The sequence below is a fragment of the Solea solea genome, chromosome 14 (genome assembly GCF_958295425.1).
Source record: "Solea solea chromosome 14, fSolSol10.1, whole genome shotgun sequence".
In the NCBI taxonomy this organism is placed as follows: Eukaryota; Metazoa; Chordata; class Actinopteri; order Pleuronectiformes; family Soleidae; genus Solea; species Solea solea.
Genome location: NC_081147.1, coordinates 18,538,824 through 18,564,140, shown reverse-complemented (window position 1 = coordinate 18,564,140; position 25,317 = coordinate 18,538,824). Strand labels below are relative to the sequence as shown.

Here is a 25,317-nt window from a genome sequence, read left to right as displayed (position 1 = left end):
TGCATGTGTACTGACTGGTACTCCTTCTCCTGTGAATAGTGCTGGTCACGGTGCTCCAGGCTCTGCTCCAGTAAGGAGCGGTTCCCCTTTAGCAGACTCTGGTTCTGCTCCACTAAGTGTCGGTTCTCCTCCTCCATGTTCCCCTTCAGCTGCGTCAACAGCTGTGAATACAAGACCACAAAAATGTCAGTCAGTCAAAATGAACAGCCCGCTTAGATCAATACATGCCTGTGAATGAATAGTGAGTGTGTGTGTTTTCCAGGTATGACTCATGTTGTGGGGACAAAAAGCAAGTCCTCATAATGTAAATGATTACATTTTAAAGTGAAGATGATCACAGAAAACAGAAGAAGCAATTCAAAGCTCACATTGAGAACTCAACGGGGAAAAAAGAAAGATTAATCGAAGTGAATAGCAGTTACAAAAGCGCTCGGTTTTGAAAAGGTCTCAAAACCCCGAGACTTCATAATGTGCTCAGCCACAACCTCCACTAACAACAGACAAACAGAATTTAAGGGCCACAGAGCTCGAGCTAGTATCGACATGACCTGGGTGTTCGTCACAAACACCTTTTGTCTTTTTAAGAGGCTTGAGTTCAGCAACGTTCACCGACAAGCACAAAACTAAGGCCTCGCAAATGGCCGCATGATCCATTCAGCTGCGCTCTGAACAAAAGCGAGCGCATTAAAAGGTTTATAACTCTGCTTTTTAACAGACAAGGACACATGATTGGGTGCATGACTAGTCAGTGAATACACAGTAAGAAATGGCTGAAAAATAAGTTTCTACAGTTTAATAAGAAGCCTGTGTGTGTGATATCTTCACTAGAGCAATGTCAATGATGTTTTTGAGTAAAGTCTTGTGAAAACCGCATCCCATTCTCTGGTAAATTTGAGTCTGTCTGAAGGAACTCTAAAGTAGGACTGAGGCAATAACCCTTTTGTCATGTTTTGATTAAACCATGATACTTGAGTGCAAGTGCGGTAAGAAAATAATAGAACATTCTGGGTCCGAATGAATCGAGCCTCTCAAAACAGGACACAGCACAAATCAGCACAATTCAGATTACCATGCAGATAATACTGAAAAACACGATTATTGTTCTTATTTGACAACTGCCAGTTAGAGCTGTTTCAGTTAATCAAGCGTGAAGAAATATCCCAGTTATGGGGGAGAAAACATTATTCTTTTAAATGTATTTTTTAAATTAAAACACATCATCATTCAGTTGTTTTTTTATCTAAATCTCTCACACGTTTGTTCTTCTTTAATCCAAACTAAACTGAAGTGTAAAAATGTGATGCGTGTTGTTATTTATGGTCGTGAGCTGAACTATTTCTTGGCCAGGTGCAGTAACTTGATGATGTCTCTGCTGGTTGCCATGCAACAGCTCCCTGACAAAACACACACACACACACACACATACAGTTAGTGTGATGGAGGTGCAGGGAGGTGGATTTTGTCACCTGTGCCTAACCTGGCTCCAGCCACACAGACGTATGTGACTGTTCTTGAGAGATAAAATCAAAAGAGCCTGATCTGCACTTGTCTTGAGTTCTACACACACACGAGCAGTTGAATTGTGCATCACCGGATCAGGAGAGTGAGCAGTGGTTTCATGAGATAAAGAACAAAACATCCCCTTCTGGTTCTTGAACTTTTTAAACAGACTGGAGAGTCTATAGTCAGTGCTTGACTGACAGATGACTAACTTCTCCCCTAGAGGCAAGAGATGTCCATGTGCCTTATTGGCTACTTTATATTCATTTTCCGTTTGGACCAGTACATCATTTGTTGACGTGTCCGAGTGAAACTTGCATTTATAACAACTGTTAAATTTATTATTTTGTTTGTGTAAAATATGCTCTATATAAATCCAATGCAATGAAATCCTAATTTTAAATAACCATTTCAACCATTTAAACACGTAGTTTTTAAGAGGGAAGAAGAGTATGCAAATGTTTCCACTGCAAAGCAGTAAATATTGAAACTGCGGCATGAATACAAAACACCTGTGTGTGTGTGCGTGTGCATGCGTGTGCGTGTGCGTGTGCGTGTGCGTGTGCATGTGTGTGTGTGTGGTTAATACCTGGTACTGGCTGGTGAGGCGGGCGTTGCTGAGGTCCAGGCTCTGGTTGGTTTCCCTCAGTGCGCTGAGCTCCCCCTCCAGTCGAGTCCGTTCCAGCTGGGAGGCGCTCAGCTCCCCCCTCAGCACCAAGCCCTGAGCCAACAGCTCCGTCTGCAGTGCCAGCCACTCCTTCTGGTGGGCCTGAAGCCTGTGACACCCACATGCAAAGGCTTTTGCTCACCACTGTCTCTGTTATGGTAAACGGACTGCATTCATGGAGCACTTCTGTGTCACTCAAACATCAAACGCGGACGGCAGTGAGTGAGCGTGCGGTGTGTTGTTCAAGGACACTTCAGAATGCAGACGGTCGGAGCCGAGGATCAAACAGCCCGACATTCGGCTCAGTGAACAGCCCGCTCTGCTTTATGAGCCAAACAATAAACAATGGATACATCCAACATCAAATCAGGCAAAAATGGTTTAGAAAGACTGCGGCACGTCATTGTCACTCTGTGGTTTCAGGCTATTGCTTACAAATGAGTCCCATTTTTTTGAAGTAAGCAATCATCTTTGTCTTATTTTGTAATTAGGACTGTAATGAGATGAGATGAAACTCGTAATGATCACTGAGGGGGGAAAATGTGCTAATATTCAGCAGCAATAAATATCCTTTAATTTTCCCAGCGAGGAATCAAAGTGTTTTGGAATAAAACTTTTTACTATGAGTTCAAATGATGAGGACAAATAATGAGTCTTTGTTTATTACACCAGAAACTGTCTATCTATCATTATATGCGGCGTTTTAATATTATATTCCTTAACAATTTATCCAGAAAAATGATTTTAAGCATTTAGCGTAGACATGTCGGACAGTCCTAAATAACAAGCTTACAATTAGAGACGACCGGAGCTAGTAATTGCTCACATTTGAGGAGCTGGAGCAAGAAATTTCAAGGGCAGTTAAAAGAGGCTGTAAACTTAACTCCAACATGAACGGATCTATCCTGATTTATGTTGTTTGGAAAGATTCTTATGAAACCTGGATATCTGATAAAGGCAAGACAATAAAATCACTCTCTTGTATCTTTTACTTTTTGGTTTTTCTAAGGCCTCTTAGCCGACGTCGTACAGGAAACTCCTCTTAAATGAATGGACTTGAATGCAGATGCAGAATATTTTTCCAATATACGCTTTGAAAAGTTTCAAGAAAAGTTCCGTGCGCTGTGGCTTCCCTGCATCGAGCGCTTCTGTACATTCCCACCCGAACATTTGCTTTCAAACGGATGCCTGTGTGTTGCTCATCATAATTCATATGTAGTCGACAGGTTAATGCTGCTGTTCGCTGTATTCAGATCAACACGCCGGCAGCGAGAGGAGAGCGCGTAAATGTGACGCTGAGGACGAGGGGAATCTTTACCTCTCGTTGTCTTCTTTCAGCCTCTCCAGCGCTCGTTCTCTCTCCAGCGTCTTCTGGGCCTCTGCCTCCATTTCCTCTCTCTGCACCTTCATCTCCCGCTCCCTCTCCTCCATCTGGGTTTTCTCATTGAGAAGCTCCTTGTACCTTGAGATTGCAAAGATAACATTCACCCTCAACAAAAAAACAACAACACTGTGTTTGTTGGTTTTGTGTTTTATTTGTATACGTATTTCTGTGCTTAGGTCCTCACAAAGACATATAAAAAAGTCTTGACTGTGATGATTTGATGAGTGAGTGTTGTACCTGGCCTCCAGCTCCCTGTACTGGGCCTCCAGGCTACGGTTATTGCTCCTCAGCTCAGAGTGCTTGTCCAGCAGCTCCTCCAGCTCCGCCTCCTGCTGCTGCTGCAGCGTTGTCATCCGCTCGTGGTCCCGCCTCAGAGCCGCCACCCTCGCCGCGGACTCCTCCCGCTCCCGCACCCACACTTTAGACTCGGCCTCTAGAGTCGCACAACGAGCCTCGCACTGGCTGCAGCGCGCCACCGCCGCTGAATGCTGGGAGCTCAGTGATGCTTGGTCCATCTTTTTTACGGAGCATATATGAGAATATAGAATAGAAAAGAATTGTATTATTCCCCCAATGGGCAATTTGTTGAGCAGTATTCACACAACAAAAACAACAAAGGATAAAAAAAAAAAAACATGAAAACACACTACAATTCAAACAGGCAAATTGAATAAAATACTTAAATAAAGCAGTATGATCCTTATTAGAATAAAACACTCAATTTGGGGAGAAAAGCCAATAAAAGAACAATGATGAAATCACATGGAATTATTTAAGAAGCCAGTGGCAGTGGGAATAAAAGACATGCGGTAAATCCTTTTCAATTTAAACTGCTCTTTTTTTTTGACGTAATATTGTCTGTAAGGCAAGGCAGGTTTATTTGTATAGCGCTGTTCATACACGGGGCATCTCATAGTGCTTTACAAAGGCAGAGAAATACATTCAAATTAAAATGGACGTTAAAATCATAAGAGACAAAAGTGGGATTTGCCAATAATAATTTGAGAATTTAGGAAAAAGCTGCAGTAAACAATAATGTTTTGGGGCCTGATTTAAATGAGCGGACAGCCTGAGCACAAGTTTGTCTGCCCTTAGTTTGTGTCTGATTTTCAAAGATTTAAAGCTGTAGTGTGTAACGTTTCAGTATAAATGAAAGTCTGTTACATTTAAACCACTGTCAACTGAGTTCTACATGATTATCTCTATGTTCCTCAGTATAGTATCGTATAGTTTTGTGTCAGTGGTGACACAGAGTGATGGATTTTACATCACGACTGAAACAGCCCATATCCTTGAAGTTCCACTTCATGTTTATTTATTATCTTTAATATCTACTGTTATACAGTATAGAATAAAATGCTTTGTGCTCCTGAATTTACCATGCAGACATAAGAGTGGCACTGATATAAGAACATTAAATAAGCCATTTTCCCCAATTTACAAAACACATCATCCCCATTCTTTAGATACGATGTAGATCATGTGAAGGGAAACTCTCAAGTGTGTCGCGTTACATAATCCTGCTGTGGTCACCTGCAGCTGGGTGTTGAGCGTCTGCAGTCGAGTGCAGGAGTCCTGCAGGCTGAGGGAGTGTCGATGCAGCGCCTCCAGCTGCTCTTTCAGGTGCTCACTCATCTCCTGGGACTGAGACAAACGGGACAGCAGCGCCTCCTGTCCTGCAACCGCCACTGCTTTCTGCAGAAACATTCACAGCCATGTTCAGCAACAGCTGCCACATGACAACGTTGTCGCTGTACAACGACAGTGCTGTGAGGCAGGTTTCTGTCTCAAAAAACGTATCCACAGAGATGAAATCGATTGCCTGTAGGCGAATATGAAGAAATATAAAAATCTAATGAAGATTAGAAATGATGGGGGGGGGGGGGGGAAGGGTACTTTATAAATCAGCTGAAGGTGTTTTATCTTAAATTAAAATGGCCTCGCAGCACAGCGCAACTCTGCTTTCCTCTGTTCATACATTGTGAACTTATATGAATATTTTTAGTAAATGGCAGTGTGACAACACATTTCACAACATCGTCGGGAGGGTTTTGTGGCTCGGCTCAGGTGTGTGATCGCGCTGCCTTTGAATTCCTTCACATGTTTGCCGAGCACCTGGACAAATCCCGCTGCTTCGCGGGGGATTTTCACTTTTTTTTCAGTATTTCACCAGTTTTTTCCCAGCTTATGGCGTGGTGTAAATTTGAAATGGTAATGCTTTAGTATTTCCATTTGGTGCTACTAAAAACAACGGATTCAGACATTTAAAAAGAAAAAGAGTCTGGATGCCACTGGGGATTTCTTGATTAACAGCTCAAAGCCAAAAGTAATATAATATAACATTTATTTATTCATGTCTAAAAAGATAATTAGAATTTGAGTGTGGCACTGGAGGAATCGAAGCGTAAAGGTGACAGTCGTCTTATGTCATCAATCCTAATCTAAAACTTTAAATCCTGACAGCGTTAATGCAGACTCATACTGAGGAATTCTTGACCTTGGCAGTGCTGGAGCCGCCCCTTACATTCTGACGCAAGACACACGACATAATGTGTGCGCGCGTGTGTGTGAGAGAGAAAAAGAATAAGAGCTGAAGCACAAGAGCAGCCGTGGAGATAAGGAAGATTAACAGTAGCCGAGGTGACATTATAAAAACTGATGAGCAGAGATAAAGCAGTAGCTTTAGAAATAAAGTGCTGCACTTGTGGGAGTCGACTGTGGGCTTATAGTCGTCAAACATCCCCGGAGCAAGGATTTCAACATACTACAGATCATCTCGCTCTCACAGACGTCACACGGAACGACACAGACATACTGGAGATGGGACTTTAAAGTCTTGAGACGAGCACATACGTCTTATTCACATAAATGCACAGTATGCATTGAAATACAGCTACACACCTCTTTTTCCAGCTCTGTCAACCTCTCACTCAGTTGCTTCTCTGTCTCTTTTGTGGCATAATCATGACTCATGGGAAGGTCATGACCTTTGCTGGCTTCAGGGCATTCATCCAGAGGCGACATGTCCTGCTTGTGTGTCTGATGAATGTGCGTTTTGTTTGACACGTCTGAATTGAAATCTGACACGGTGTCCACATCGGTGCTTCTTCTTCGCTTTTCCAACAGGAGGAGAGACTCGCTCTCCTTCAGGCAGCGGGAGAGCGACTCCGTCCTCTCCTGTGCTTGGCTGAGGGACTCTGTGGCTACATTTCGTTCAGCTTCAGCTTTTTGTAGCTTCTTGCTCAGGCGTTTTACTTCAGCGGAGAGTTCCTGAGAATGTGCACGCTCACTGGAAAGGTCCTGATAAGAGATATCGGGTGAAATACAGTGTTTAGGGATTTAACTCCTGTGGAGGAACGTAAAACACAAATCTAAACACCACATTATAGTTATGACCCGGTTCCACACTGCATATTAATGATATACTATACTGATATAACTGAACAGCAGTGTTCAGTTAGATTAGTGGTTGTTAGTGTGTATGGACTAGAAATGAATGTATGCAAACAATAAATTATTCACTGACTTGACTGGTATGCAAAATTACAATATAGTGTTTTCAGCAGCAGCATCATTTTGTGTCGTCACTGAAATGTTCATGCAGTTTGGAATTGTTAGTAGAAAACATTTGTTTGATAAAGTTCACACTAAGAATTCAAACACTTTATTTTTCCACCTCTGAGCAGAACTTTATTCCCCATGTGCTCTGCGTTGTGGAACGGTGCTGTTCTTACTTTTCCAGTGTGAACAACATACTAAAGGCGTAATAATACGGGAAAATAGAAAAATGCCCTAACATGCTGTTTTTGTGACTTTATGTCATAGAAATGTCAGTTTTCTAAAAGTTCCAGTGTGTAAGAATTAGTAACATCGAATGGTGAGACTGTAATTTGTCACAAAGTGTTTGGAGGAACTACGTTGGCCCTCACATAACAGACAGGATGTCATTCTTCTTTGTTTGCCTAGTAAGCTTCTGCAAACTAAGAATATCACGCACGATTGGAGCTGCTGTAATATCATGACAGTGCAAGATGGTGGCAGCCTCTGTAAAGCAAGGCCCTTGCCTTAAGTATTCTACATCTAGATTGTGATTACTGTCAGTGACTTCACTACCAAACACACGTGCACAACCGTGCTCACCTGGGACAGTGAGATCATCTTGGCCTGAGCGTCTGTGTGCTGCTCCTCCAGCTGCTGTTTACCCTCCTCCATGCTGGTTAATCGAGTGCCGAGTTCTTTCTCCAGGTCGTGCAGCTGAGTGCAGAGCTCCTTAGACTCACACAGCTGCTGACACACACGTCTGCACACCAGGGGGCAACATACCGAGGGTTGAAATGAAGACAGAATTGACATTGCAGATAAATGCATGATGCAGCACAGAGCACTCCCTCGTGCCTTGTGAACTTAACCGTGCCCTCCCCTCTTGATTAAGGTTAAGTGTGTCTACAGGAATGTGTGTGTACCTGTGCTCAGCGTCCAGAGCACAAGCTCTTTGGTTGCTGTGCTCCAGGGCCAGGGTCGTGCTCTCCAGCTGCTGCCTCAGCCTCGCCACCTCCCGCTCTCTCTGCCTCCCCTCCTTCCGTTGGCCATCCAGCTCCAGCTGACACGCATCTTTCTCCTGCTCCAGCCTCGTGGCCTCCAGCAGTGCCTGGTCTCGCGCTCTGGCCAGTGATTCGGCCTCCAGGTTCACCTCACGGAGCTCTGCCTCCAGCACTTCCTCCTGACGGCGGGAAGTGTCCAAACTGCGCCCGTGGCGTTGTAGCTCTGCTTTGAGAGTCTGGATGGTGTGCTCCAACTGGTCACTCTGGTCAAGGGGGAAAGATGGATAATTAGGTTTTTTTTTTTTACCCTCAGTTTAAAATAGACACACATACTATTGGAAACCAGTAGGGTTGTGATATGTAAGAATTCATTTGTTGTTTGATTTTCTTTTACTATTTTTGTTTTCCTTACCCCGGGTTTTCAGTTCTCTGTGTCTGGTTTTATTTTGAAGTTGTTCCTTGTGTGTACTTTGTCGAGTTTTGCTTCCTGTCCTGTCTTTCCTTTTGATTGTCTTTCCTGCCATAATGTGCTTCACCTGTGTCTTATTATCCCTGCCTCCCTCGTGTATTTAGTCTCTTGTGCTCCCCAGTGACTTTGATTCAGTTCAGTTTGTTGCTGCAGTTTTTCCATGTGTTTCCTGGTCTTGTTGCCTGTGTTTCTACTCCCTGTGTTTTGAGGTTTGTGTTTTACCTTCTGCCCTTTTTGTTATTTATTTATTTTTTGCAACCTGCATTTAGGTCCTACATTTTTTGCTGTCAATATTTGATTTGATTTGATTGTCAATATTGTCATAGTAAATAATACTATATCCATAACATATAGTTCCATATATAACCAACGTATCGTTTTCTTTCTCTAGCGAGAGGAGTGGAAGTCAAATGGCTATAAACATAGCTGCCAACTAGCGGTTGAATATTTAAATACAACACAAAACCACAGTCAAAAATATTTCCTTGTGGATACAGAGAATCACAGAACTGATATAGTATCATACCATGAAATATCACAACACTTTCTTCCACCCCTACCCTATGCACAGGTAAAAATAATGAATTAGACACAAAACAGACACAATGTGAAGAACGATAGATTAAAACAAAAAGTAGCACACACGCGATAAAAATATTTCGAGGAACAAACTTTTTCACTTATTCTATTATTATTGCTATATTTCCAAATCATCACAGCGACGTGTCTGGGTTTGGTAGTTTGGGAAAGCTAAACAACAAGGAAACAAAGGTGAGAAAGAGGATACAATGTTATATGTTTGTGTTTCAGCCAAAGCAAAGTTTACTCCATGTTTTCTGACTCTACGTCTTCGTCCTCGTGCTCAGAATTTTCAAATCTGAGAGAAATATTACAGGACGCTGGTTTATTTATGAACATTTCTGCTCGGCTATGCTGATGAACACCTTACTGTAGGAAGCACATGACAACAGAGTGTTGACTGGACAGACAGACAGATGGATGTGTGTATTCAGTCTCTGTGGTGCCAGTCGTCTTTGTCAGTTTGTTCATGTCGTTGGTTTTGCTCGTGCTCGAGTTTGTCTGAGTTTTGTTCAGCAGTGTTTCTGTTATGTTTGTCTACTTCAGTTCCCCCTGTTCCACCCCTGGTTATATCCCCTTGTCTCTACTTTGTTCTGGCCTTCCTGTGTGCCTGTCAGCCTGCCTATGCCAACCTGAGACTGTAAGCCTGTTTATTTATGAAATATTCCTTACTACACATGGACCTGCCTTGTCCAGACAGCCCTGTAAACCATAAAGGATAGAGGATAAAGGATAGACCAGCTCTATTTGATGAAACCAATTTGACATCACTATCTTTGATTGTTGCACTTCTTTTCAACTACATGTATTAAACACAGTTCCTCTTTGGATCCGATCCTGTTTTATTTTAATAATGATTGTGAGTATGAATAGAAAGATTCTGGGAGTATTAAAAATATATTTACGGTGAATTACGAGCGAGGGTTTGGGTACGTAGTCATGCAGTGTGAATACAATGTCCACAATAACGGTGGAAAGCACAGTAGCATTGGCGGCTGGGTTATGTACGACTCACTTGCAGTGGAGATATTCATGAAAACCTTTTATGCTATTTATTTAATGCTGACTTAGCGCTATTCTTCTCCTTAGCTTGCAATTTCTGTTGTATGTCTCACGCTCTTACTGTAACGAGCACATTAAACACAGTATTTCCCAAAGACCTGCAGTGGAGTGTTATGGTTAGATTTTTACTGAAACTACATTTGGAAAAATACACTAAATAAATTGCATCATGTTCTCAGGCTGCGATGTCTCCTCTGAGTGTGGAAGTGGATCAATATGTAAATAGTGAAGTTTCAAAACAGACTTGTTTAGTCCACACGGGGCTGTGTAAAGACAAGAAGCTGAACAGTACCTCTCTGTGGTGTCAGTGGTTTAAAGAGAAATTTATTCGTCAAATCCCCATCTAATGCAAGGTAGTGTGTTTTAGGGTTTTTTTTCCAGAAAAAGTAACATTATGCTCTGTTTTGCAGAATTATTGAGTCAAGTTTTCCCTTAAAAAAATGTCTTCCCACGTTTTTTTCTGAATTAAAGGGATACTAAGAAGCTTATTCCCTTCTGGAGCGCTTGGTTTTCTGGTACTCTACTTTGTTTTGGGTTAGAGAACGTGGAAAATGCTTCACTCTAATGTACTAAATGTAATTGAGTTTTGTGGACTGGCCAACCTTGCGCTGGGTGGTGCGCAGTGTGTCCACCGTGCTGCGCAGCGTCTCCTTGTCTCTCTCCAGTGCTGCGCGCTCTCCCTCCAGAGTGGCAATGACCGTGGTCTGGATCCTGTGGAGCTCTGCTTGGCTCCGCAGGCGGCACAGCTCCTCCTCCATGGTCAGACCCTCAGACTGAAGAACCTGAGAAACAAACAAGTGAGTTGATGTGTCCACAACACACACATCTGTACATACACACAGTTATCACTTATTCGGTGCTGCCACTTTGTTGTGCTGCTGAACCGTATTGCGTCATACAGACGCAAGATTATGTGTGTACTTAAGCAAAATAACTGACACTAATAATCTGTGAACACTGTAAAACACTGTGCAGCATAGTGAGGCTGTACCGTTCTAAACGATAATATCCTGCAGGTATAAGCTAACCACCATGGAGCGTGTTTAAAATCCTTGTATGAAACACATTCATGTCTTACTGTATGAATATACAATTTTCCCTCTATAATGACACTTGAAATGATATGCTCCTGGGAGAGTGGTGAAATGAGTCCATGCAGTGGCAACCTGCGTAATTTCTCATATCAGCTCAAAACATTTCCAAAAACCGTGTTGAGAACGTGTTATTTAACTTGATGAGCGATCACAGATGAGAGACATTTCTTGGCTCCCTCAAAGCATGCTGGGTGTTTTCTGTTGAAAAACTAACTGCTGCATGCACCAGGTCTTTGATTCATCCATCACACCAGCCAAACATCCACAACCTTCATTTCTGTATTAGCATTTAATAAAAATGATGTCCATCCATCCATACCTCTATTTGCCTGCGGGCCTCTGCCAGATTGTCAGCAGCTTTCCTGAGGCGCTGCAGCTCAGCCTCCAGCACCACCAGCCTCTGCTCAGCCTCCCACGTTTTCTTGCTCTGCTCTCCCAGCTTGGACTGCAGGTCCTGGGCCACAGTTGCCTGCCTGTCAGCCTCCTCCTGGGCCTTGCTGAGCTGTGTCACCAGAAGCTCCACATCAGGAGCAGGCAAGTGGCATGCAGCCTGGTCTTCAGCTTCCGTCTCTGTGTTCTCCTCCACACTTGGTGAATGCTTTGGGGACTCCGAGCTTGTTGTGAGTGCGAGCTGGTCTTCCTCTTGCTTGCTTTCTTTCCCCTGTCTCTCCCTTTCTTTATGTCCTCCCTCTGCCTCTTCCCTTCTTTTGGGCTTGAGCTCTCCATCACTTATTTCATCCTGAATGCAGAGGATTTCCTCACCAACACCAGCCTCCCTCTGTGTACCAATGATTTCCCCTCTCCTCTCCCTCCTCTCTGTCACCTTCACCCTGCCTTCCCCCTCTCCCCGGCAGGACTCAGAGCCTTGGACTCCTCTCTCCTCCCTCTCCTCCTCCTTTCTGTCTACCTTCATAACTTCGTCGTTTGTCTTGTCTTCTGAGTGCTGCAGTTTGGTCTCAAATTGTTCAAGGTTCCGTTTCAAAGTGGCATTTTCATTCTTCAAGTTGTAGAACTGAAAAGTATAATGGAGAGACATTTAAATTATTTTTTAAATCTTTTAATAACAACATTTTTTGAAGAAAACAAAACTTGAAGGCCAAACCTTCCCTTTTTCTTTCTCAAAAATAATACAACAATACAAAGAAGAAGAAAAAATATGAAAAAGCAAATTATTAATTGATTTCAATTGTTTTAAATTGGTCAATTATAAAGAACATAAGGTTGCAGCGCTCACTTTTCCAGTAAACGTGTCCCTCGTTCTAATTTGAGGTTTGAAGACGTTGCTGGTGTTGGAATGTTTGATTTGATTTTGTGTTTATTTGATGATGTTCTTTAATTTAAAGCAAAAAGTGATTCGATTAAGGACACTAAGCGGGTCTAAGAAAAACATTCCACTCTGATAATAACATTACTAGTAACTGTTTAAAGTAACTAGTCACTGACGTAATCCTTTCAAGATTAGATGTCTACTATCACACTGCTTCATGGCTTTTATGATTACTCAATATTTTTGTTTTGATGATATACTTTTTTTTATTTTGAAGGTTTCTTAGCAAGTAGCATAATGAACACCATGTCCTACAAACGGCCCACCTCTGTGAGTATGTTCTGATGCTCCATCTCCAACCAAGCCAGCTCATCCTTAGCATCTGGTGAACCCGCCTGCATTGACAGGAGATTTACATTTAATTCCAACTGCATCTCAAACAGCTGAGGCAGACTGATGAATGTCATATACTAGTATCTTCATTAAACACACTGAAAGAATATATATATATATATATATATATATATATATATATATGTATATGTTCTGTTCTAGCCTAACAGTAGATGTTCCGTTCAGTTGAACATTCTTCTCCAAAAGTCTCTCTTCTGTCTTCTTCCTGTATCGCTATTTATATTCTGCTTTGACCTCAAACCCGTAGCAAGCGAGAGATAAGCGGTTATAGATTTTTTTTGAGAGTCACGACCTTCAACGGCTGATCCTTGACCTCCTGCAGTGCCTGAAGCTCCTCCAGTTGCCGCCTCAGTTCCGCGTTCTCCTGCTCTGCTCCGAGCAGCCTCAGCGTTGACGCCTCACCCACTTCCACACTCAGTGGCTGTTGATCTGAGACAAGGCAAGGAGTAAAAGAAATGCAAAAAGAATAAGAGTGAAGAGGGGAGAAGGCAGAGAGATGGGGGAAAAGAAAGAGAAATGAATACGTTAAGGGATTCACTTGATTATTGATAAGTGATCACCCGAGGGCCAGTAAAACCTCAGCACATTTTCTCTTATCAGTTAATTAAAATGTCTTAAATGGCAGTGTGCAGAGAGGCAGGTGCTCTGACCAATCAATCCGCTCAGCTCCTCGTCAGAGTCCAGGTCTGATTGGAAGAAAATCCGGTGAACTGCAGCGGCAGGGGCATGAGCGCTGCCACCAGCGCCGCCACCACCGCCGCTGCTGCAGAGCCTCAGGTCTGCCTCCAGGCTCATGTTCAGCTCCAGCAGTTCATCAACCCGCTGCCTCTCGGTGTCGCGCTCCTACACACACACACACACACACAGTTATCACAGGAAAAACAACTCTCACAACATTTATACAAGGGCTAGGATCATTTTGAACAGCCACTTATATGGGAGAAGTACATTCTTATAAACTGTGCAATACAATTACCAATAAGATTAAATCTGCCCAATCTTTAAACTGCTTCAAAAGCCAACTAAAATTGGCCGCAGACTATTGTGTATTGATATTTTTTGTAAGCTGTATTTTAATGTATCAGATACAATAAATCAGTGAATCAAAACACGGTAACATCCTTATATACTTATCTATTACTGTAATCACTCGTCTACATACACACTGCGCCATATACACCATAAACCAATAAGACAAGCAAATAAATATTCTACACATGTGAATGCAGTGCATACTCACCGCTTCCACGTCCATGATTTTCTGACGCAAGAAAAGATTGTCCCTCTCCAGCTCCCTTACAGACGAGCAACGTGCCCGCGCTCCGGCCAGCTGTTCTTCCAGGAGAGCTTTGGTCTCCTGCAGTGCTGCGCACAGCTGCTGCTGCTCCTGCAGGGGGCGCAGGGGCACAGGGAGAGGAAACGTGACATTAGCAAAGTGATGGCTTCCCTCAGGCTGAACAATCGCAAAACAGCCCACTGCGATAATATTTGTTAAAGCCAAAATGTGTGTCAAAATATCATTTTAGATGAATAATTGTCTTGACCTTTACACGTCTTATTCCACAGACTGAAAAGAACATGTTTGTCACACAGATTTGCACAAATAATAAATATATATCCCTCTGATATCGCAATTCCTGTCCAAATAATCGCAATTAGACATTTATTCAAAATTGTTCATTATGTTTGCATACGTTATACAAAAGGGCTGCAACAATGAAACGATTATTAATCCATTAGTAACTTAATGGTCAACCAATAATCGATGAAAGATTTTTCTGGTTTCTTTGCTCCATGTAACAAATGCCGTGTTTCCACCAGCTGAACTCGCCTCGGCACGGCACGGTGAAATTGCGTTTCCACTAGCATAGTTGTTACGTGCCAGGGTGCTGTGTGAGACATCCTTTTTCCTGTGTGTGCTTTGTGGCTCCACCCATTCTGCTTGTTCTGATTGTTGTTATTGGTTGTTTTTTTTCTTCTGTGTGGCTTGGGATGCTGCGTGTGTACTCCATTCAACCATTTTTCTTATTACCAACAGTACGTGTGTTGCTTTCTCCAGTGGAGAAAGGGTTTATTTTTACTTTAGTGGTTTAAGTTTGGCCAATCAGCTACTTTTGGAGCAGCTCGTTTTAAGTTTACATGATGCTTATTCATTGTAAATTAACTTTTTTATATACGTTACGTCCAGTTTGTGTGTGTGTGCGTGTGCGTGTGTGTCCTTGTCTCCGCTCATGTAAAGTACTATTTTTGTAGTGTGCTGTGATCTAAAAACACAACAATAAACACAAGCAATCAGACGGTAAACAAGTTAACTGTTTCCCCTGATCTTTTTAAGTGCTTAATTTTCTTTTAATAATAATAAAAGAGCACACCAAAGACTATAAATGTCAATGTGTGCGAATGATTGCATCTAATAATTACCGGAACTATTAAAAAAAAGACTTAAATGTCATGATCTGGAGTTTTCATCTGCATATTAAGACGTAATGTTGTCTCTTCTGCAAAACTTTACTGTGAGTTTGTCAAAATGAATTATGAATCCAAAGACAACAGAAATTCCACCTGCCTTAAAAGTCTGGCTGTCACAGGGACACAAAATAAATCATAAAAGACGGAGAAGGTGACAAAGAGGACACTGAGGAGTTTTACAAGAATATGAGCACATTTCCCCCCTCAGAAGAGTTATACTGCCACAGAATAAATCTCATTTGAGTGTAAAAGTTCCAATAACTGAAGCCATACTCCTGCTGTTTGTCAGCGAAGCCACTCCAGGCTGTAAATCCTGATGACATCACTCAATATAATCTCATTCTGCGACTTTGATCATAAACTCACTCTGGACTGAAATGCTCACGGCCGTGACGTGGAATGTGCAGCTTTTCAGATTAAGTGGTGCTACTTTTACAAAAGTGGAAAAAACTGACAGACACCGCACACAACAGCATATACTTTTGCATGAAACCTGAAGGAGTGAAGCAACTGCAAAGGTTTTCTTTTCAGCACGTACACTGCTCAAAATACACAGGTCTGCTGTGTTTTACAGTACAGTGTGTTCCTGCCTTTCTTCCGCATTGACAATGAAGACATTATATTTACAGCATGAAAATGCGGAAAATATGTCCAAAACTTACAGCGTTGGTGTCTCTGTACTCTGATGATGAATTAGAAATGTAAAAAGTCTTTGGATTTGGATTTAGTGCAGTTGGCAGTGGAAAGATGAATAAATTGGTGTTTGGAAGCAAAAGCTTTAGGGATTTAAAACGTTTTTTTGGTTTAGTGATGTACAGTCTGCAGTTTGTGTAAATATATATATATATGTATATAAATGTATATATATATATATTCCACATATATATACGATATATTACGCATATATATTTATAATTTTTTGTATTATCATTATTATTATTATTACTTAAGGAAAGGGACGATGCGTATTGATAAACATTAAAATGTCAATATGCCAGGTTGTAGCCTGAGGCTAATTTCTGCCCGTAGTCCCTCGGCCAGTTGATGTTACAAGGCATAAAAATGAAAATACATTCAGGGAAACAAAAACATTTGACACTGTTCCATAAAGCTCTAAACCTTTGAATGAGAGGACATTTTAATAAAAAGATGTCCGTCTAAAATCCACACAATGATGATAAGAAATGCAGTTTTTGAGTGTGTGGAACTTTTTTCAGGTACATGTCTTTTTGCAAAAGTGAGAACTGTAGTTGGGTTTGTCTGTTTCTGTATAGGCAGTGTGAAGTGAGGTTTTGCGCCGTATAGATTTCCATATGCAACACACTGCCAACGCAGTTTGAATGTACATTATTTTGTGGTATAAATCGTGCCTTGTTAGCTGTGTGCTTGAATGTGTGTGTGTGTGTGTGTGTGTGTACCTTCAGCTGAGTGCGCGTGAGCTCCAGGCTGCGCAATCTGTGCTTACAACTCTGAAGCTCAGTCTGGAGCTGCTCGGCCCGCGTAGCTCGCTCACGTGCGCAGTCCAGCTCATCCCGCAGTGCACGCATGCCCCTCACCTCGCCCTGCAGAGAGCGGTTCTGCACGCACACACACACACACACACACATTCAGCAGTGGGGATGAGGTCAATACAAGGTTGTACACAGATCTGGGATACAGAGCAGAGCAAATGTTGACAAAGTCTGATATAGAACGATTGAATGTGTGTGTGTGTGGGGTGTGTGTGTGTGTGTGTGTGTGTGTACAGTAGCAGAATGAAAACAAAGAGAGAAGTCTTCCACCAAATTTATTTAGTACTTTTCTGTTATTTCTAATGAGAATTTAACATTACTTATGGCTTTCTTCATCCACCTCCACCTTGTCAATTGTTGTATAATTTGTTTTACAGTAATTGACAAAATATTATTATATTATAGAAAAGAAAATGCGTAGTATTAAATTATTTCCTCATTTGTACATTTTATAACCATGACTATTCATGGCTGTTCTGCTCTGGATTATAAGTGTTCATACTGTCAGGTTTAAAAAAAAAAAACACACCAAAAAAACCAAAGGACAAAACTATTTTTTTCTGTTTAATACATTAGAGGAATTAACTAATTGGCTGTTAGTTATACGTGTGTTTTGTGACGTTCACTGTGCCTCATCATTTTTAAGCCTAAATTACAGAGAATTTCTATATGCGACAAATCTTCTCTGCTATAACAAAAGATGAGCATTTTAAATGTGAAGTCTGGCTCAGCTGAGACGAGGTCACGCCTCAGGTGTCTGTACCTCTTTTTGAAGTTTCTTGAGCTGTTCCTCCATGGTTTGGATCTCCTGCTTGTAATCCAATATCTGATCACCTTTATCTTGCCTAAAACAGTCAAACATAAAACTGTCATAATTAAAAACAACAACAAAGAAACACACAATTAAACAAAGCAGTGTTCAGATAAGTTGTTGTTCTATTATGTATTTATTTATTTTTTAATTGAGCTGATAAGACTGAAGTTTGCTAGAATTGTTAATTAAAAATAAAACACATTTGTATTTTTATAAAATTATAATTGGCCAACACTGATCTTTGTGATACAGACAACACTGAACACACTGAGTGAACTGGATCATTTTTAGTGAGTACCTGATTTGTGTCTCACTGGGTTTTTTTCCTATTATTAAGTGTGACAGAATCATTTGCACATTTTCCATGGTGACCTTTACCACACCTTTTTTGAAGGTTCTCTTGAGTTCTTCCATCACACACCTGTACACACACACACACAAACACACACACAAACACACACACACACACACACACTTACAGTTGCTGTTTGAGGCGGCGGAGTTTGGCCTTGCTATCGGCCAGCTGGAGTGCCAGACCTTGGGGTGGCTCCATGCTGCGACCACCCAGGGACTCGGTGGTTGAGTCAGCCTGGGCCTCCCGCTCCCGACACAGCTCTGCTGTCCTCTGGGACACAGAGGGAGTCAGAGATTCGTCAGTGGACATGGCAAGGGGACAAAGAGGACAGAGGAAAGACAGATCTGAGAGAGAGTGAGACATGGAATGATTCAGTGAGGGAGACTTTCAGGAGCGAGATTGGAAGAAAGGTTGCTATGAATACAAATGATTGTTCATTTTGAACTGACTGTAGGCACATTTTAGTGTTTATGGGTTTTAAACCGTTAATTGTTCCACAAAACGAATAGAAAATAGCTTCTCTCTTTTTGTAATTGCCCCTTTGATGACTATTTGACATGTTGCATGACATTAGTGATGGCAGATACAAAATGAAATTGTGTTTTCATGCCTTACTGGATTCAATTAAGACAGCAAGGTGAGTCTTTCTCATCAGGGCTTATTTGACTCGCTGGAGAGGATTTATTTATTATGCATGATTATTTATTAGAAGTTTTACTTCTTGCTTTGCTGCTCTTATATTGAGCTAATAATAATGTGCTTTTACTTCAGCGAAAAAACTACAACTATTGCATGACATACAACTACTACTTTATTGTCAGGTTAGTCAGACTGTCCTTTCACATTTGCAGTTAGTTATTACTACCATGTGGTTAGCACTGTTGCCTCACAGCAAAAAGGTCGCTGGTTTGAATCCTGGTCTGACCGAGGGTCTTTCTGAGAGGAGTTTGCATGTTCTCCTTGTGTGCCCGTGGGTTTTCTCTGCTTTCCTCTCACAGTCCAAAAACATGCAGAGTGTAAGTGGCCTCTCTAAACTCACTGTAGGTGTGAGAGAGAATGACGTTGGCCCTTTGATGGACTGGTGATCTGGGTGTACCTCGCCTGATTGGCTCCAGGTCACTGTGAATCTCATGTGGAGGATAAATCGGAGGAAGATGAATGAACATAACAAGCTCCACTAGCTCTCTGTGCATTTTAAAAATCATTTTATTCTCTCATTTACACTGAGTGGTCTCACCCCACTCTACTACTGCTGCTCCTGGTTGTCCCGGAAACAAGGCTGAAGCTCCCAAAATATTGAATGTGGTCCCAGGTTTCTTCACTTGCTGTTTATGAATCTCTTCTTAAATGCACCTCTTTTCTTTGGCCTTTAACACAATGTTTTTTTACTGGCGTCTTTTTGCTTTTTATGCATATTCCTTCCGTCTTTTATATGCTTTAACATCAATCTTTTATTATCTTCGGATATCGGATTTTAATGTGACCAACCATGCTGCCTTTGTGTATTTTTTTTTTTAAATATATCTCTATCTTCATGGTATATCTCATACAATTTTAATGTAGTCTGTTTTTAACTCAGTGGAAGAGAGCGAGCACCTCTAGTCCATTTCTAATCTGTCCAACCAACTAACCATCTGAAAGATCATTCTAATATCAGCTCCTGCTGCCTGCAAGGCAGAATTATAACAGTTCAGTGGTAAATAATAGCTACAGAGTAAATGTAATATCCAAGAGGTTACAGATATGAAATGTTCATCAATGTGGCCCAATGAATCTTTAATGAAACGATTGCTGTAGTTGTGCATATTTTACTTTTATGTCCATCGGATTTTATAACTTCATAAAAGGAGACGTGCATGTTCTCATACTGATGTGACGGAAAACATTGCACACGTCTCAGAAGGAGAAATATCCAAAATAAAACTCTGTGAGGGTGGCATCAACCTTCTCACCTAACTCTAACTCTAAGATCATTTTTTTAAAGATCAAATGTCAATGTGCACACATCCAGTACCTCCAGGTGTGTGTCTCTCTGTGCCAGCAGGCTTTGGATCTGTTTGGCCATGGAGCCGAACACCAGCTGTAAGTCTGCACCTTCCACCTCCACCAGCTCCTCCCACTGCAGCGGCAGCACCACCCGAGGATCCTGTGTCACCTGCACCAAGGACAGAGTCTCAAATATTCTGTGATAACCTGACACAAAATGGCAGCTCTGCAGCCAAATTATCCAGACGGTTTGAAGGTTGTGTGAATACCAAGCAGAAATGTGATTTAAGTACAAAGTAAAAAAGAAAAAAAAAATCTTATAATTTCTATGTGGGAAGTGTGACCACAAATGCCAGACTAATGCATGCAAAACTAATAATCATGTAAAGAAGCTTGAAATATCCTCGGGTAAAAAAGCATATTAACAGCACACAGGAGGTGCACAGGAAGAGCACCTCTCACCTCATGATTTATTAGGCCGAGAAGCCTGGCACAAAAAAACGATGGAGGGGAAACATGCTGTTACTGTAATTCAGACATGCTGGGTTGCAACATGCTGTTTTTGTAATACTGGCAATTATCCACAGGGGGTACTTTCAAAAGAGTACAATTTGGCATTCATGCCTTATTGGAAAAGACAGAGGAGGATGACTGAAACAAATGAGAGAGACAGGATGGTGAGACAGAGGGGGACAGAAGCGGACACCCAGACATCCTAAATAAAAACTAAAGCCCAGCCCACTGTCAGGCAACATGCCAGACAGTGAGGAAATTCTCTGCTAAATCATAGTTAGGGATTAAAAATAGTTTTTCCCTTGGTGTCTCCCCTTGGACATGATCTACTCACACAGACGATCGGCGGAATTCATTTTTATACTTAGGTTTATTCATTGGATTAATTCTCCAGTTGAACGCACCTCCTGAATGCAGCTGGCAAGGGCTGCCTGGGTCTCAATGTCCAGAGACTGGATCTGCTGAATGAAGGTCTCTTTCCTCTCACACTGCAGACACCGTGAGATAAGAAAAAAAAATGATTGTCGTGTGTGTGTGTGTGTGTGTAGTTCATATACTTTTTATACACACTGACTGTTAAACGTCTCGTTTTTTGGGCAGCAACAATTAGTTGAATAATCATTTATGAAATGAATAGCCAGCTAGTTTGATCATTCATAAATCACATTTTTTTAATTAAAACTAATTTCAGCCCTGAAATGTGAGTATTTTCTGGTTTATTTGGTCCTCTACTAAAAAAAAATTCAACATTTGACGATGTAATCTTTCGAGGTTTGGTTTTTGACATTAATTTTAAAGATGCTAAGCAAGCAGATATCCTGTCATGAGGTGTACGGCAATTCTGGGCCTTTGATTGATCCAGTGTTCGTTCTTTCGGAAACCAGGGAATTCTTTCTGTGTCACATTTCATTGTTGTCCATTCAGCAAATATTTTTTTTACTGGAAAGCAACTCTTTGAGCCAAAATAGATCCGACTGATTACAACACAAGGCCAGCAGTGACAACAATGAAAAATACTGAGTAAAAATACAAAATATAGGCTCCCCACAGGCTCAGTAAAATAACATTATTGTCATTATTACATTTAAAAAAAACAGTGTGGTCGTCATGTGAGCGTATCATCACCTGCACGGCACATCCTAGTAAGAGGAGCAGCAGTCGCCTGAGCTCTTCCACAGCTGCCTCTGAGGACACAGAAATAACTCATCATCATCACCATCATCAACATCATCCCCAGCCCCCGCCACCATCCTCCCTATGAGAACTCTGTAAATGTGTTTCACAGATAGCAGCGAAATCATAATGACTTCCTCAGCACTGATAGGATCATGTGATCCTGTACCTGTTAGGGGGTCCTGCCCCAGGATGGCAACATTCGGGAGAGACATCATTATCAACTGTTGCAAGTCTTCCTGAAGAAAAGAAGACATGGAGGACGGGTTATGTAAAAGAAAAACTGCACAGTGATCAGCTGGACAATTTCACCCGGTCTGCCTACAGTGACGAAATAGACGAGACAAAAATAAACAGACGGCAACATTTTCCACCAGCCGGCTGCAGTTTGTGGTCTAAACAAAGAGCCGATATCTGATAAGTGTGCGTTTAGTCTTTCAGGGTCAAAGTAGATTTCGGCTGATTATATTCTTCAGTGTCAGTTATTGTGAGGATTATCTAAAAGTTGTAAAAGCAGCGGGAAAGGCCTGATTAATGGAGAACAGTCCTCCCACGTCTGCACTCGCAGTGTTTATTGTTGTCCGTACTCTTTAAAGACGTGGGTAATGTAGGCAATGCAGATAATGTAAATGATCCGTAAGCACAGACGTCACACAGCAGCAGAACCCTTGACTAACAACAAACCAAAAATAGCTACCACTTACAAGCTACTTACAACTGGTATAGTATCACATTACAGGCTGAATTCATTTAGTAACTTTAGATTAAACGGCATCTATAAGGAAACGAGAGATAAATGATGACAGGCTTTGAAGATGCTGATTTAACTCTTCTTTTTATACACGTGACAAACGTGTTTTTAAGTGAACTGTTTGATCAGAGACCCAAATACAAAGAGACAAATATAGAGAAAAGCTATTTTTGATTTCAAACACAAAATGTTAAAAGAAAAACTATTCAATTATTAACAAAAGCTACTGAGTCTTAAAGATGAGAAGGCACATCCTCCCTCAGGTTAAATGCTTTGATTGAATTGGTCCTCTGTCCTCGGGGACAGGCACGATAAGCTTGTGAAACTGGATGTAGAAAGTATTTAGAATGTGTGAAAGACACAGTGGCCAGGTTGTTCCAACAACTTGTAATTTCTGCTTTCTGATGTTGGACAACTTTTCACAGGGTCTAAAGGGCGTGAAGTCAAGCAGACAGCAGATGCCTCTGACTAGCTTGCTCTGTTCAGAAAACAATTTTCTCCTGGCAACAAAAACAAACTCTCCATCATGTGGGGCCTGCAGCGCTATTTAGTGTAACACCAGTGTAACAGGTCATCAGCCTGTTACTTAAATGCTCTATTTTCATTAGTCTTAAACTAAGAAAACATCCTTGCAGCCCCCCCCCCCCCTTCATTAAAAATGCTTCTGTCGACGCACTGCACACTGAATTTGGCAAGCTCCTTTCCCAACTGCCATGAAAGCCTGTCCACATTCTCCACTCACAGAACTACCTCACACTTACAGTCTCTCTGTCTCTCTGCGGCCTGCTGTCATTTACAAACCACACAATGAGAACGACGGTGCACCGAGAGACAGGCGCGCTCCCTTTAGCGAGTCTGGCATCACAGGCATGTACAGCCACAATGAAGTTTCAGATCCTTCAGGGAATGTAGGGCATTATCTGCTGCAGCTTTGTGTTGGTCAGCGTTCAGCCATTGGTTCATGGTGCCAAATAGACTTCTGCAGGAGATTAACCAGACTGGAAATTATATCGTAGCTGCTGGTTGGTGTTGGCAGGCAAACAATTAATTCCTTCTCCAGCAGAAGGAAGGCCACCATAGTTCCCTGACATACTTGGGAATGGGAGGAGTGAGCGGAGTCCTCAATTTGTTACAATCCGTGGCAGTCTCACCATTAGATGTCACTAATTCTCACATGCTGAGTATGAGATTAGCAATATGAGTAATAAACAGTGCAGTTTCTCACATGTCAATTGTGGTGCCTAGAAGAAACGAGAAGAGAACTTGCTGGATGGCAAAATAACTCTACCGTATGCAAACCAGATGTCACCTGTAGTTTTATGCTCTTGTAACTCACAACGATTTACTAGACGGACACAAACAGCTCAGTCACTGGGCCGCAGGCTGTGCTGCTTCGAGTCTTCACATGTGTGTCAGTGGTTCACTGAGAGTAAGGAAGTGAAACCTTATTTTGTGTGACGTGCTGAGCAGTGCACAGTCAGTCCACTCGAGTGGGAGTTGATCTTTGTCGAGAACAGAAGCCTTGCCTCTGCTGAGGGAAGAATAGTCATTTCCTCAAATGTCACAGGCACCTACAATGCACATTATATGAAATGCATGATACTCTGCGCTGTTTGATTTACTTTTCCTCAACCCCCATAACCATAAATGATTCTGGTGGTCACTCCACCATTTGGCTGATAATAAGCGGTGAGACATCTACTGAGGGTGGAAATGTTCTGTGTTTCATCTTCTTATCACCCCCTGCATTCACCTTTAACTTTCTATAATATGCTGAGACTGATGCCTGAGCTTCACCACGTCCTGTGTCTTTACTACCTGACTGTGAGTTTCCTGCTGCTCCAGCCTCTCTCTCTCGCCGATGCCATTTGGTTATGATTTAGAGGGATATTTCATCAGTTTCAATAAAAGCCTATCTATAATAAATGCATCTACAAAACACCTTTATAGCAGTGTTTTTGGGAGCACCAGTGGCTGGATAATGCTTAATAAAGTGAACAAGGCTGTGTCTGTGCTAAAATGCACCAGACAAACTCAATCCACACATTAAAATTGTTTCCAAATGATTAGTCTGTGTGACTGTATCACAGGTTTGCCTCACCATTACCTCTCTGTGGTCAAAAGACAATGTGTCAAAATGAATAGTTCAGATATACACAGAAATACAACCACAAAAAACACATGACTCAAGTGTATGGTGTCATAGTTTTTTGGCAGCATGGGGGTGTTGTATTCTTCAAGCAAAAGTTAAAATAAGTGTAATCATATGTGTAAAGTAAATTTGAGCTAACACTGTCAACCAATGAGCCTGTCAGCACCTCTAAAAACTCACTAATCAACACTTATTACAGCTTGTCTTTCTAATCTAAATTAAAAAAGAAACGTGGAAAAAAATAATCACAAGTTGTGGTTTAACATGAGGAAACTACAGTATGTGGCAACAGACCTTTTTAAAAAACAACACTATAGAATATTTTGCTCATTATAGTGGACTGAAGTCATTTAAAAATCAAAGTTCTATCTAAAGAGAAATATCATTGTAATATTCCTCAAATATTGACTTTGTAAAAGCAAAACATTAAAATAATTCCGCCACAAATCACATTTCCATGTGACAACACTTTGTTTTCTCAGTAAATAAGTTCTATTAATCATCACATTGGAAACTGCTGGCCCCGCCCCCCCTAAACAAACAAATGGTTTTGTGGTTTGCGTGCAGACCAAGATAAACCAACAGTGTCATTTTTCATAGGAGATATAAACTGAGG

At 41.5% G+C, this 25,317-nt stretch overlaps 1 protein-coding gene across 1 annotated transcript in view; it reads right to left on the bottom strand.

The window, feature by feature from the left end:
• Positions 1-25,317, bottom strand: part of ccdc88b (coiled-coil domain containing 88B) — a 38,925-nt gene that overhangs the window by 9,330 nt on the left and 4,278 nt on the right. The window contains exons 4-24 of the mRNA XM_058650600.1: positions 21,968-22,037; positions 21,751-21,809; positions 21,030-21,113; positions 20,141-20,281; positions 18,251-18,396; positions 17,721-17,802; positions 16,865-17,023; positions 14,218-14,364; positions 13,628-13,820; positions 13,270-13,406; positions 12,890-12,958; positions 11,616-12,308; positions 10,805-10,984; positions 8,015-8,355; positions 7,692-7,851; positions 6,453-6,851; positions 5,085-5,246; positions 3,789-4,066; positions 3,486-3,629; positions 2,090-2,276; positions 16-161 (exon numbers count right to left, since the gene is read on the bottom strand). Coding sequence (XP_058506583.1) covers positions 16-161; positions 2,090-2,276; positions 3,486-3,629; positions 3,789-4,066; positions 5,085-5,246; positions 6,453-6,851; positions 7,692-7,851; positions 8,015-8,355; positions 10,805-10,984; positions 11,616-12,308; positions 12,890-12,958; positions 13,270-13,406; positions 13,628-13,820; positions 14,218-14,364; positions 16,865-17,023; positions 17,721-17,802; positions 18,251-18,396; positions 20,141-20,281; positions 21,030-21,113; positions 21,751-21,809; positions 21,968-22,037 — 3,977 coding nt within the window. The remainder of the gene's footprint in view (positions 1-15; positions 162-2,089; positions 2,277-3,485; positions 3,630-3,788; positions 4,067-5,084; positions 5,247-6,452; positions 6,852-7,691; positions 7,852-8,014; positions 8,356-10,804; positions 10,985-11,615; positions 12,309-12,889; positions 12,959-13,269; positions 13,407-13,627; positions 13,821-14,217; positions 14,365-16,864; positions 17,024-17,720; positions 17,803-18,250; positions 18,397-20,140; positions 20,282-21,029; positions 21,114-21,750; positions 21,810-21,967; positions 22,038-25,317) is intronic.